The sequence below is a fragment of the Artibeus jamaicensis genome, unplaced genomic scaffold, assembly GCF_021234435.1.
Source record: "Artibeus jamaicensis isolate MK-2021 breed Jamaican fruit bat unplaced genomic scaffold, CSHL_Jam_final contig_585, whole genome shotgun sequence".
Lineage (NCBI taxonomy): Eukaryota > Metazoa > Chordata > Mammalia > Chiroptera > Phyllostomidae > Artibeus > Artibeus jamaicensis.
The window spans coordinates 7,908,567-7,922,371 of record NW_026521894.1 but is presented as its reverse complement, the minus strand read 5'-3'; the positions used below and the strand labels follow the sequence as shown (position 1 = coordinate 7,922,371).

General features: G+C 36.6%; 1 protein-coding gene across 4 annotated transcripts in view; it reads left to right on the top strand.

Annotated features, from left to right (window-relative positions):
- The window catches only part of ATM (ATM serine/threonine kinase), a 170,611-nt gene that overhangs the window by 143,741 nt on the left and 13,065 nt on the right, over nt 1-13,805 (top strand). For all 4 annotated transcript variants that reach the window (XM_053670385.1, XM_053670384.1, XM_053670387.1 and 1 more), the window contains 6 exons: nt 672-812; nt 2,497-2,613; nt 6,759-6,908; nt 8,734-8,899; nt 9,939-10,025; nt 12,437-12,551. In XM_053670385.1, the coding sequence (XP_053526360.1) occupies nt 672-812; nt 2,497-2,613; nt 6,759-6,908; nt 8,734-8,899; nt 9,939-10,025; nt 12,437-12,551 (776 nt within the window). The remainder of the gene's footprint in view (nt 1-671; nt 813-2,496; nt 2,614-6,758; nt 6,909-8,733; nt 8,900-9,938; nt 10,026-12,436; nt 12,552-13,805) is intronic.

Genomic DNA, 13,805 nt, shown 5'->3' with positions numbered 1-13,805 from the left:
TTTGATTTGAAGTATAGTTGTATTATATGGATTAACTAATATCTTCCCAGCTATTATTCCATCAATACTATTTAGCTGAGTATTTCCTGAAAATGCCATAATTAGTGGTTACAACCTAGAAAACACTTTTCTAAAATTACCTTATTATGTTTTTGTTAGTAGTTTACTATTTCTCAGGCGACTTAACATATACAAGAGTGTGCAGACATGAGCACTCGTTTTTAATAGTGTTTCAGTGACACTACTCTAAGTTTGTATACTCTGCTTTTATTAAGAGATATTTAGAGAGGAGACTTCCGCCAAGATGAAGGCGTAGGTGGAAACACTGTGACACAAGGACATAAACTAAATGGGGGGGATGGTGGGGGAGGGGTGTGCAGGGTGGAGGGGAATGAAGGGGGGGAATGGGACAACTGTAATGGCATAATCAATAAAATATATTTTAAAAAGATATTTACAGAGGTGGTAATATCTGTGTCGCTTTATAAAACCTTTTCAATGTCAGTTATTTTCTGTCATTTAACAGAAAGTTAAAGTTGTAGCTCCAGTTCTTAACCAACAGCACATTGTCATTTATTCCTGTTTAATATTAAAATTATTAATCACAGTTCATTTTTATATAGATGCAAATAGTGTATCTAACCTATTATTGTATTTATATTTTTTATTAGGTGGACCCCACAGGAGTATATGGAAATCTGGTGACTATACAGTCATTTAAAGCAGAATTTCATTTAGCAGGAGGTATAAACTTACCAAAAATAATTGACTGTGTGGGCTCTGATGGCAAAGAAAGGAGACAGCTTGTCAAGGTGAGACTTTCCTTCTATGATGTAGTTCTTTAAAAGTTAATGAAAAATGTCAAAGAGAAACTGATTTTTTCTTCCTGTTTTATTTGTGTCTTTATTTTTATTCTGAAAAATTATAGGTAAGGAAAAGTTACAGAATAGAAATACATTATTTTCTAGAAGCAGAATGCTTTTAAAAATTTTTTTGTGTGTTGTCTCTGAAAGATCATATTATAACAACAATTCATTAAAATAAAAGTGTTACTAGAGAAACCCTGGTTCTTCTCACCAGTACAGTAAAGAATTACATATCAGTGAGCCTATTAGTGTGCAAGGAAAGTTTATTAGTGAATGGGAGAGTAAAAGCACCGGTGGCTAGAGCAAGGGTGTCCAGAGGCCAGGTGGTTCAAAAGGGGTGACTGACCAGGGACCCTCCCAGGTCAGAGGCTGAGTGTCCAGGGGCCCCCAGTGTGTCAAGAGAGCCACAAGCCAAGAGAAGTGAGCGAGTCCTTTGTTCTGAGCACTTACATAGTTGCTGGGGTACAGGTGAGGGAGTTACATATTGATTGATGGGTAAAGGTGGTGCCCACTTTCCTGGGGAGACATGACTACCCAAATATAGGTATGGGTGGTGGCAGGTCTGTTAGCCTGAATCCTTTTCTTGCTTCAGACTCTATTTGCTCATTTTGTACTTGACAGGAGGCAGGCAGTTAACCAAAGTTGTTTATGGGCTTTTTCTTTGGGCACTGTGGGCTCCCTCCCCTTCTTCCTTCTGGGCCTTGGGATAAATACACCATCTCAAGGTTTTCCTTTTCCCAGCTAGTGGGGATGATACACAGGGACTTTCAAGGGCCACCCCCTGCCCACGACTCCCCACACTATCATAGTTTACTTATGTTTTTCGAAATGCCTGGCAGCCTTAATTAACCAGGCTCAGGACTACTGGGTCACAGATAAGACTTGTTCTCCTTTGCTTTTAGCCTCCTGTATTAAGTTCTTTGTTGGATTGCAATGGTGAGGGTCCTGCCTTCCTTTCCCCCTTGGCTGCTCAGTTCTAGCTGCTACCTAAGTGTTAGAAGGTGTTCTCTGGCAACCAGGATACTATAGTCGCTGTCCAGCATCAGCAGAGCAGTCTGTTTTACTCTATGCTATCTCCTGCAACAAAAGAATACTTTTTAATATATACAGACATGATGATGTTAATAACCAGTTTATTTGGCATAGAGAAGATATTTTGTGGGTTGTTATTTATTTTCTTGAATAGTTCAAGTTGAAGTTCCTTGCTTCAGTATCCGAGTCCGGCACAATGCTGAATGCTATCAAATGTACCAGAAAGGGACAGACAGCATTCCTCCCTTACTTTGCTCAAAAGCTCCCTGGGTCTTCCTGAGGAGTAGTGGGGAAATAACTGTGTTGTCCCACCCAAGTATTTTGCAGCCTGTTCTCAGGTGGAGGAGTTCCAGTTAGTCTAATTACAAAAACAGCTAGGGGGAACTTCCTTCTGAATTGCTCTGCCTACCCAGTATGTCACACCCTATTCTGAATGAAGGAATCACCTTAGGTTTTAAATCTTCAAGACTGTTAGGAGAGGCATGGGTACTCAGATTGATTTCTGATTGCTCTTCCCTGTCCTCAGATAACCTTTGGTGTGGTTTTATAATAAGAAAATGAACTATGCTTAGTTATTCATGTTTTGATTTTCCTGAAGGGCCGAGATGACTTGAGACAAGATGCTGTCATGCAGCAGGTGTTCCAGATGTGTAACACACTGCTGCAGAGAAACACTGAGACCAGGAAGAGGAAGCTGACCATCTGCACATACAAGGTCACTAGTTTATACCTCTGCTGCTTCGACAGAAGCATAAAAATGATGCCATTATTCAGACCAGGGGGTTAGCAAATGTCTTCTCTGAAGGACAAGATATTAAACATTTAAAACCTTATGGGCCACAAAAGGTTTCTGTCACATATTCTTTTTATTTTCTTCAAAACCCTTTCAATCTGAAACCCCATTCTTAGCTCACAGGCTATAGAAAACAGTCTGCTTCTGGGTTTGGTCTAATGACCATAGATTGGCAACCTCTGATTTAGCCTCACAGTTTTTTTTTGTTTGTTTGTTTCTTCTTTTTTTTTTTTTTTTAAGAACTCATCAATGCAGTTAGATGTTTCTTGTAATCAACAAAAGTATTTTTTCTTTATCTTTATCCATTGGGCTTATTTCGGGTATGAAAAGTGGTATTAAAAAGAAAATACTGAGTTAATGAAGACTATAGCACATTAAATAGACTTTTAAATTTGTTAATTTTTGACTAGGTAATCAGTTTGCATGTGTCAAAAATGCAACAGTTGATAAAGGTATGAAAAGAGAAGTCTTCTCTCACCTTTCATCCTATCAACTTCATCCACCCTACTCCTTTCTTATCCTTATAAGTACTATTTTTATTTGTTTCCAGGTTATGCAAATAGAATATATTAATATATTTTAGTATTCCCCATTTCTTAGAGAAAAGACAGCATACATATCTTGTTTTTAATATAACAGTATATTATAGAGGTCTTTCCTATTTTTTAAGAGCTGTAGTTTGTATATTTCATGGTTATTATAAAAGCCCTTATTGTATAAAGTGGGCATTTGTGCCATTAGTAGTCTTTTGCTATGGGAAACAATGCTATGCTGCAGTGAATGACATAGAACATATAATTTTTCATGTGTACATGCAGGTCAGTTTGTGGGATACATTTCCAAAAGTTGCATTCATGGGTCAGATGAGTGGTCTGCCTGATGCCAGGCGGCACCTGGGGAGGCCAAGGGAGGCGTGAACCCAATCCAGGTTCCTGTCACAGAACAAGAAGGAGTTTGAGAGCATGACAGAACACAGTAAATTTATTAAAGCTACAGAATGGATTCTGAAAGTGATAATGGGCAACCTCGGAGAGTGAGACTTGCTGATGGGGTCTGGGTGGAAGGTTTTTATTAAACGTCGTCTAGGATTGTCCTTGGCTTCTGAAGCTGGTAGGGTCACTGCCAACTCAGGCCAGCCTTGTCTCTCCTCTCCAGATACTGATTTCTTTTGGGTCCTCTCAATTATAGGAAATGGGGAAGAGGGAAGCGGGGGAACAGGTGGTCAGTGAAAGTCACATCCGTGATGTTCCAGCCAAGCCAGAAAGGGGAGGTGTAGAGCCTGAGGCCTTTGTTTCCTTCTCTTTTCTGCCTCACACCTGTAATTGGGAGATATTGTCAGATTACCCATAATGGAGGGGTGCACCAATTTGCACTTCCTCCAGTAGTTTGCCTGAGAGGACTGTTCTCAAGTCACATTATTGTATTAGTTAATAATTTTTGGCCTCTACATTAAATGCTTACTTTAATGTTTACATTTTAAATAATAGTAAACCCTTATTTTGAAGAGTTTATTTTTCATAGTTGTGTCCTTTTAGGTTTCATTTCTGTATCTCATACTTGCCCTTTATTACTTCTGTAACAAGGCTTATTTGTTTATTCATTGTTCATGTTTCTGTGAAGATACAAACAAATTAAGGAAATGTATGAATAATCACTGTGCAGTACAGAAGCAGCCTTTTAGAGACATTTATACTCTGCTTTTATACAACCAAGAAGTATCTTAACCATTAACTAAGACTGGTTTAAGTATCTCACAATAATAAAAAGTATTGACTGCATGAAAAAAATTATAAAAATACAACAAGAAAGAGTAAAGGAAAAGTAAGATAAGAGAATGGTACCATGTCTTAAATGAGAAGACACTGAAAAATGTCAGCACATCAAATTAATGCATGGACAGTGAAATCTCAATGAAATTTCTTATTAATCAGAAAAATGATTTAGAAGTTTATCTTGAGGGCCTGGCCAGGTAGCTCCGTTGGTTAGAGTGTTGTCCCTACATGCCTAGGTTGTGGGTTGGTTCCCCAGTCAGACCACATAGAAGAATCGACCAGTGAATGCATAAATAAGTGGAACAACAAATTGGTGTTTCTCTTTTCTTTCTCTCCCTCAACTCAACACTTTCTACCTCCCTTCCTCTCTCTCAAATCAATAACTAAAAAATTTGTTTAAGTTTTTCTTGAAAACTATATTGGTGAGAATGACTAAGCTGTCTTTGATAAAAAGTGATAGATGAGCGTAGGGTTTATCCAGTTGTAGTTAGGCAAGTGATAAAGCTTTACTAATGATGATGGTATGGTTTGTGGCATAAGAATAGACAGGTTAAAAAGACAGAATAGTCTTAAAATAGATGTGTATGCATATATACATTTATAAACTATGGCTTTAGAAAGTTCTTCAATAAGTCTAAAAGTGCTGTTATCACTGAGTGTGATGGGATTATGGGTAGTACCTTTTTTTTCACATTCTAAGTTTTTCACAAAACACCTTATCTTTATTGTATTTTTTGGTAAATCGCCTTACAGAATTTTGGGGTGGAGGCAGCGAAACATATTATTCAAAAGCACATTTTCTCTTAGACTTCAAGATTTATGAGAAATTTGTTATATAGAATTTTTAAGGATATTAATTAATATAATTGATGCTTTCCATTAGTAATGTTTAAAAATTTGTTAGCCCTCCATGAGTGCTAAACAGAAGTTAACCTTAGCCCTTCAAAGCTCAACATTACTCAGTAAAATCTTAAGGCTTGGTATTAAAGAAAAAGTTAAACTTAGCAGGCATCATAATCACTTGGAAGGTTGTTAAAACATAGATTGCTAAGCCTCATTCTCAGAATTTCTAATTCTAGGGCGGAACCTGAGAATATGCATTTTTATCAAGGTACCAACCAAGTGATACTGATACAGCTGTGGTTCAGGGACCACCCTTTGAGACCACCCTGTCAGTCTTGTTACTTTACTATCTATTGATCTAGTTTAATTGTAGGACAGAGTTGATGAGCTATTGCTGGTCTTCCGTCTGACATATATTTTAATGGTTGCTGAGAAGTTCTCAGAGGGCAGATATTTTGTAATGTGCGTGAAAGGAAAGTTTAATGTGTGCCAGGCTTTTAGGTAGCAAAGATGATGACTGAAGAATTGGGTCACAATGGGCTGCACAAAGTATGGGCTATAGGAGTACGTCCTGATTTTCTCAGAAAGCAGCTAAGGTTTCCAAGCAGATTTCATTGCTGAAGAGCATGAAAGAGAGAAGGCCTTCACTTAAAATATTTTATACATTTATTTTTAAATTTAGTTATAGTTGATATACAAACTGATATTGGTAATATTGGATTCAGGTATACCAAAAAATACATGCACATGATAAGCAATCATCTAGCTAAAGCATCTAGCATGCCATCTTGGGAAGGGGCATGTGGTGAGTGAGGACTCCAGAGGGAGATTCTTCTCCCAGGAAATATGAGAAAACCTGAGATTTGATAAAGCTATTTAGTGGGTAAAGGGCATTTGTTTATATCATTTTCTATACTTCATGTTTGTTTATAACATGTCTCAGTTTATAATCTTCCCAGTAAAATTGCTTATTTTATGTTTAGGAATACATTTCCCTTTGGTAAAGGTAGCAAGACTATAAAACAACAATACATATACCTGCAATTATTAAGGTATACTAAAACTGAGACTACATTCAGTATTTTCCAAAGGGAAATTCTTCAAATTTGTTTGATATTAAAGTATAAGGAAAGCAGGGTAAATCCTCTTCCAAATGGAATGAAGTAAGAATGGCTCAGTCACAGGTGATGAAGGGTGTCATCAACAATATTAACTTCTAAAGGGAGTCATGAAGACTAACAGGTGAGCGGAGTCTCAGAAGTCTAAGCAGCAGACTACAAAATCTTATATTTTTATAGCCTTCCTCCAAAGAGTTTTGTCTTCCTCCTATGGACAGAAAAATAGTAATGCAACTTTGGAAAAATGCTTCACAATGACTTTGATAGTTGAATGATTGTCACATGCTATTGAATGCCCTTCCATAATTGAAAGATATTTAATCCATAAATTCAGGTGGTTCCCCTTTCTCAGCGAAGTGGTGTTCTTGAATGGTGCACAGGAACTGTCCCCATTGGTGAATTTCTTGTTAACAATGACAGTGGTGCTCATAAAAGATACAGGCCAAAGGATATCAGTGCCTATCAATGCCAGAAGAAAATGATGGTAAGTGACACTCAAAAGTATGAGTTATTTCAAGATTGTTTAATATCGTATTAAAGCTGATAGTTATCAGATATTATAGAATGCAAAAACTTTTCATTTCAGCAGGCAACTGTTAATGATACTAAGACAGTAAGCTCACCAGAATGAAAGGGTGAGTGAGTAAAAAAGGAAGGTTTTTAAACTATAATGTCAATCCTTATCTGATGAGAAATTTAACATTTGTCAGTGTATGCTAATTTGCTTCCAGTTGGGGTATGCTAATTCTTAAAACACTAAAAAAATTTTTAAAGCATTATGAAATAATTTTTACATGAAATTAATGTAGAGAGCTTCTAAGACATTTGCCACATTACACTGACCATTTGGTCTTACATTCACTCAGTCATCAACATTTATTGAATGCCTTTTCTATACCATATGAGATTTCACAGATGTGAAATTTCAGAAGTGTTGTGACTAATCATCATTGTACTTATCCCCTTGAAAGACGAGAAGAAATTCAGAGACTTTCACTTATCCAAGGTCAATTAGCTAATACATGGTAGAACAAGGATTTGAACTTCATCTCTCCAACTCTAAAATTATTTACTTTTCCTTTTGTACAGGGTATAGAGGAAGAAGTGGTTAGTTCTTCCTGGGACAGGGGAAATGGAAAGAATCAGATTCAAGAGAATCAGATTCAAACACAGTTGGTGTTTGAGCCAAGTTTCATAAATGAATTTGTTTTCCAAGCAGGAGATACAACAAACAAAAAAGGAGGCATGAATATGCAGTTAAAGACAGCATAGGCTTAGTCTTTGAAAAGAAGCAGATAAGAGATTGGAGCAGTGGTTATTAGTCAAGAAAAGGAGAATTGCTTTATGATATGCTAAGAAATTTGCACTTTATCCCGTAAGCAGTAGAGAACCTTAAGAATATTAATACCAGATTTGCATTTTAGAACAATAACTCTGACAGCACTGTGGGTTGTGTTTTTAAAAAAGCCAACTAGAGTCATGAGACAGCAGATTATAACTAAGACTCATAACAGTAGGAATGGGAATGGGGGTACATATGAGAAATATTAACTCGGCAGAACTGATAGGCTTTAGTTGCTGATTAGAAGTGGGGTTGGTGAAAAAGAGTAATCAGTGGCTTTCAATTTTCTGGTTGGAGTGATGAGGTGAATGGAGAGACTATTTACTGTGTCAAAAAATAAAGTGGCTAAGCTTTGCCAGAGTTGAGAAGTCAGATTAGTTTGGATCTGGAAGTGATTGATCCAAGTGAAGATGTTGAGTGGGCAGTTGAAGAAGTACATCAAGCTGGAGCATAAGGATGACCGGGCCAAAGGTAGAGATTTGGAAGTCGACAGTACTTGCGTGGGAGTTGAGCCCATTGAAATCGATAGGCTTTGCTTCAGGCAAGTGATGTGCAGTAGAGTGAGAAGGTGTTAAAGGACAGATTCAAGATGTTTTGCCATCCACTGGGGATTCCTTCATTCTTCCTCCTTTTTGGTTTTCACAGCTAGTGCTGTGATGCCACCTAAGACTATCTGGAGCTGCCTTTGTCATTTTTGTGTTGACTTTCATGTAGATTACAGGATCATGCCAGTTAGAGTTTACTTGAGTCAAAAACAGTCACTGTTGATGTGACTCCTTCCACTAATATTAACATGAAAACCCGAAAGGGATTAGAATTGTTATTAATTGCTTCCTTGACCAGACTGTTAGTAGAGATATCTCTTTTGCCTCTGTGTATTATACTATTTTCCATATAGATACTCTTAGTAGACTTAAATTAGATGAATACAATATTGAGAAAATATTTTATATTTATCTATTTAAAGGATGTGCAAAAGAAGTCTTATGAAGAGAAATATAAAACCTTCATGGATATTTGTCAGAATTTCCAACCAGTTTTTCGTTACTTCTGCATGGAAAAATTCTTGGATCCAGCTGTTTGGTTTGAGAAACGATTGGCCTATACTCGCAGTGTGGCTACTTCTTCTATTGGTAATCTTAGATATCTCATTAGACTCAGCATTTCCTACATTCTTAGTTGCAGGGGATGGTGGTGTTAATGCTGGTTATCAACCAAACTGCCTTCATCATTAGATTATTAGATTATTGAGTGTCTTCTTCATCCTGATTTTTAGCTTCTAATTGTAGCTCTTCTTAGCTTCTGCTGGAGAAAATTCTCCTAGAGAATGGAAACTAACAGGAACCTAAGAGATCTTTCAATCTGCTGATTTTTAACTAAAAGACAACTTCCTCCATCACTTAGGTACCATACCCCAGTATGGCAGGGCATGTGTGTTTTTGGGAAAAGTTGTAGGTAATTATGAAATCTTTTTCTTTTCTATATTCAGAATCATCAACCTGATTCAACGAATTTAGTTTATTTGGAGGACAATTTAGTTTATAAACAAGAAAGTAAGGCCCAGTTAATGACAGAGCTAGCCAGGCACTTGAACATCCTGACACCCTATGTGGTGTCTTTTCTGTTCCACTGCCTCATGTCTTTTCTTAGGTTAAAAGGATTTTAAGGCTTGTCATAGTCAGTCTTAAAAATAGAAATGTACTTTTTTATGGTATATACCTGATAAAATGAATTAACGATTAATTTGTGTTAGATAGAATCAGACAAAAGAAAGTTCCATTGAAGAATGAAGAATTCATTCATAGGTTACTCAATAAATAGTTGAATGCATGCACTGTACTGCTTTGGCTCTGGTAAATAATGGCTTCAACTTTACCCACACCAATTTCAAAGTACTAATATTTTTAAATATTTGCTTAATTATTAGTAAACAGAAAACTTTTTAGCAGATCATCTAGGATCTGTAAAATGCAGTATAAAGAAAAACAGCTAGTGAGATATGACTTAAATTCAAAATGGCCAGTTATGTACATGATTTCCTTTAAGTAGGTTAAAAAGCCTAAACTACTTAAAAATTATATATATTCAGTGGTAATATTTGAAATAATGGCTAGATATCTTATTAAAAATAGATGATATCATTGATGATTTCGGGGTTTGTTTTTTTCCCAGTTGGTTACATACTTGGACTTGGTGATAGACACGTACAGAATATCTTGATCAATGAACAATCAGCAGAACTTGTACATATAGATTTAGGTAAGTAATAAAAGATGTATTTTTATTTTGTTTAATAAATATTTAGTCATCAAGAAGTATTGTTTTTCAACCAAAATATTACAAGTATGAGGGAGCTAAAGAAATCAAGGCAGTAAACATAAAGGCATAAACACAGTGATGCTGGAGTGAGTAGCTAACTCGACCCAGGATAATGAGTGAGGCTTATTAGATGATGTGGCAGTTAAGCCAGGTCTTAGACAAAAAGAGGAAGGAGAATCCAGGCAGAAGATAGAGCAGATGTGAAAGGAGGAATAATGAAGATGTAGCAGGCTATAGGTATCAGGAGACATTCAGTGTGCCCTGCAGAGTAAAGGTTGCATGTAATTGAATAGCTTGATCGATAGATTGCTTCTAGGCTGTAAAAATCCAGGTTAAGAAGTTTCCAATTTAATCTGTTAAATTATGGAAAGTAAATGAAAATATATTTAAGCAGGATATAATTACATCTGATTATTGGGAAAATAACTGGGAGCAGTATTGGCCACAGGAGACAAGTTGGTGGGTACTATAATAGTTTAGACAAGAGAGGACAAAGATTTGGACTACATTTGTAAAGACCTGGGCATTGTATTTGGAGGACATTTTTGGAGTAACCTGTACCAGTGATATTAGATGTGGAAACAGTGGGAGAGGAGGCTCCAGGATAACTGAAGTTTCTAGTTAAGAATACAATAGCTTTTATAAAGAATAAAGAAGCAACGAGGTTAGTTTTGCACATTGTTTTGAGGCATCGATGGGATTTCCAGATGGAGTTGGCAGTTTAGTGAAGAGGAGAGCAAAGAAGTTGAGTGTGATAACATGTTCAGCAAATAGATTTCAGTTGTAAGTCATTGGGCTGAAGGACATTCTGATCTCATACATCAGCCTTGATGAATAGAACTAAGGGTAGAATAGTAAGGAATGCCAGCATGAAAAGGCTGAATCAGAAGAAAAACTGAGGAATAACCACCAAGTCCTGGAAACCAAAGGAGGACAATTTTTTATCAAGGAAGAAGGGCTTAGCAATATCTGTTACAGAAAGGTCAAATAAGATGAATGCAGAAAGCAGGCCTTTGCATTTAACAGTTAATCAATCTTAGAGGCTTAGGAAGTAACCTTTGGATAGAATGGATGAAGTGAAATTATGAAAAGGCAATGATTGAATGGAAGTTAAAGACGTATAGACTAAGAATGTGGAATTGTTCTGCAAGAAGTTTAGAAGGAAAGGGAAGGGTACAAATTTGGTATAGAGATGAGACAGATACATGTTTGGGTTTTTTTTATTGGTTTTGAGGGAGGTTTGTTTGCTTTTTTAATATGAGAGAGGCATTGACATGTTAGATATTAATAAAATAGGAAAGATACAAAGGTATTTAAAATAGCAAGGGAAATTATGAGGTATGTGGGGGGTAGAGTCAGCTTTACATTGGAGGTATGTCAGCTTTTCTGTGGAGAAGAGGAAAGAGTGAGCACTAATAGGAAAGTCTAAAGCTAGAGAGGAAAGAATTTGAGGGAAATTATAGTAGCTATTCCATTTTTTCTGAGAAATAGAAAACATGCTAACATCTAAGAATTGGAAGGATGGTAATTGGCCTTAAAATAACAATGAAATTCTAAAACCAATACTATGGAAATAAGACCAAGAATCATAAAAAAGGATAAGTAAAAGACATGCTATGCAGTTTAAGGGTCACTTTCCTAAGGTGATAATCCTAAATTAGAGCCAGTAGTGTCATTATACAGTTTCTTACAACAGTCTTGAACATCCCTGGAGTTTAAATTTTAGTTTGAAATGGTAGGTGTGGTCAGGCACGGAGGTTTGAGGTATAGTGAGAGTAACCAACCTTGCATTCTATACTCTCAGCTGAGTAGGAAGAGAGGATAATAGACTAGAAACCCCAATGAGTCTGAAGACTGTTTAATAAAATTAATTGCAGAAGAAGAGGTTTTGGTTTTTCTTCTTCTTGCAGAAGAAGAATAATATAGAATTTAAGATTTTTAAGAAGGTGTAGTTTTAAGTTACAAATTCTACAGTGTAATGTACATAAGTGGTAAAATTGAATTCCATTAGAAAGAGATCAAGGACTTTATAAATATAAATTACTATATACATCCTCTGCATTTTAAATTCTACCTGTATCTACTTCATTTTTAAATATCACCCTTTAATCAAGATTTCTCTAATTATGTCAAGAAGTAGGTAATGTTTGTTTAATTTGAGGTGGACCTCCTAAACAGTGGTGGAGAAGAGGAGGTCAGGCAGAGCAGAAACAGAATAAACTAGTGTGTGCTGTAGTTCTGAGGGGGTATAGGTGACAGATTATTTGGTGCCTCTACAAGGTTCACATGCCAGTTGGGAGGAAAGTCGGTCAGCTATGGAACCTCCTAACCTCACTGTATTTTTCACTTAGGGGTTGCTTTTGAACAGGGTAAAATCCTTCCTACTCCTGAAACCGTTCCTTTTAGACTCACCAGAGATATTGTGGATGGGATGGGCATTACTGGTGTTGAAGGTGTCTTCAGAAGGTAAGTGATTTTTGGTATCATAATTATTTGGATAGTTGATTTCTGTAGATTATAGAATTCATTGCTAGAATTACATCTCACTGCTTTGCAAGTACTAAGGAAAAGACCCTGGGCAAAAATCCTAACAGGTTCCCCTTCTTTCAGATCACCTGGGACCTCACTTAATGTGAGAGTATATCCTATGTACTGTCTTTCCTAACCTCCTCTGTTCCAGCTAACTCTTTCATCCTACTGCTCGGAACTCCTGTTGGCGCTAGGAGGCACTCTTTGTTGGGCATGTAGACTGCTCAAAAGGAGCTTATGATCTAGTTCCAGTGCCTGCTAAAAGAAATTGGCAATTCCCTTCGCATAGGTCTATGAAGTTAACTTTTAATGAGGCAGTTTCTAGTCAAAGTAACCTAATAGTTACTACATTTTTATTAAAGTATAGTTGACATACCATATTTTATTAGTTTCGTGTGTACAAAATAGGGATTCAACATTTACGTACCTTACTATACAGGTGATCACCATGATAAGTCTAGTAGCCATAGGTCACCATATAAAAGTATTACACTATTATTGACTGTATTCCCTGTGCTGTATATTACATCCCTCTGACTTATTTTATAACTGGAAGTTTGTACCTCTTGATCCCTTTCAGCTTTTCATACACCTCCACCAACACCACTCTAGGGCAACCATCAGTCTCTTCTCTGTAACTGACTCTGTTTTTACTTTGTTCATTTTTGTTTATCAAAGGGTTTCAGTCTTTCCTTGTCTTATTTCACTAGTATAATACCCTCTGGGTCTACTAACAGCTTTTGTTGCTATCGCTTGGGGTGGCACATCAGAAGAAAATATTTCTAGGACTGAGGTCAAAGAGATTACTGCCTATGTTTTCTTCTAGGAATTCTGTGGGTTTGGGCCTTCCATTTAAGTCTTTTAATGCATTTTGAGTTTATTTTTATATATGGTGTGAGAGCATGATTCAGTTATATTTTTTGCATTGTTGCAAATGGTAAAATTTTATTCTTTTTTCTTGCTGAGTATGTGTGTGTGTTATGCACATATCTTTATTCATGCATCTATTGATGGACACCTGGGTTACTTCCATATCTTGACTATGAGTGTTGTCCAGAAGTGGAATTGCTGATCTGTATGGCAGTTCTATTTTAAATTATTTATTTATTTTTACTTTTTATTGTTGACATTATTAAGATGTCCCCATTCTTCCCCTCCCCCCTGCCTTTGCCCACCTCCTCCCAGCCCCCG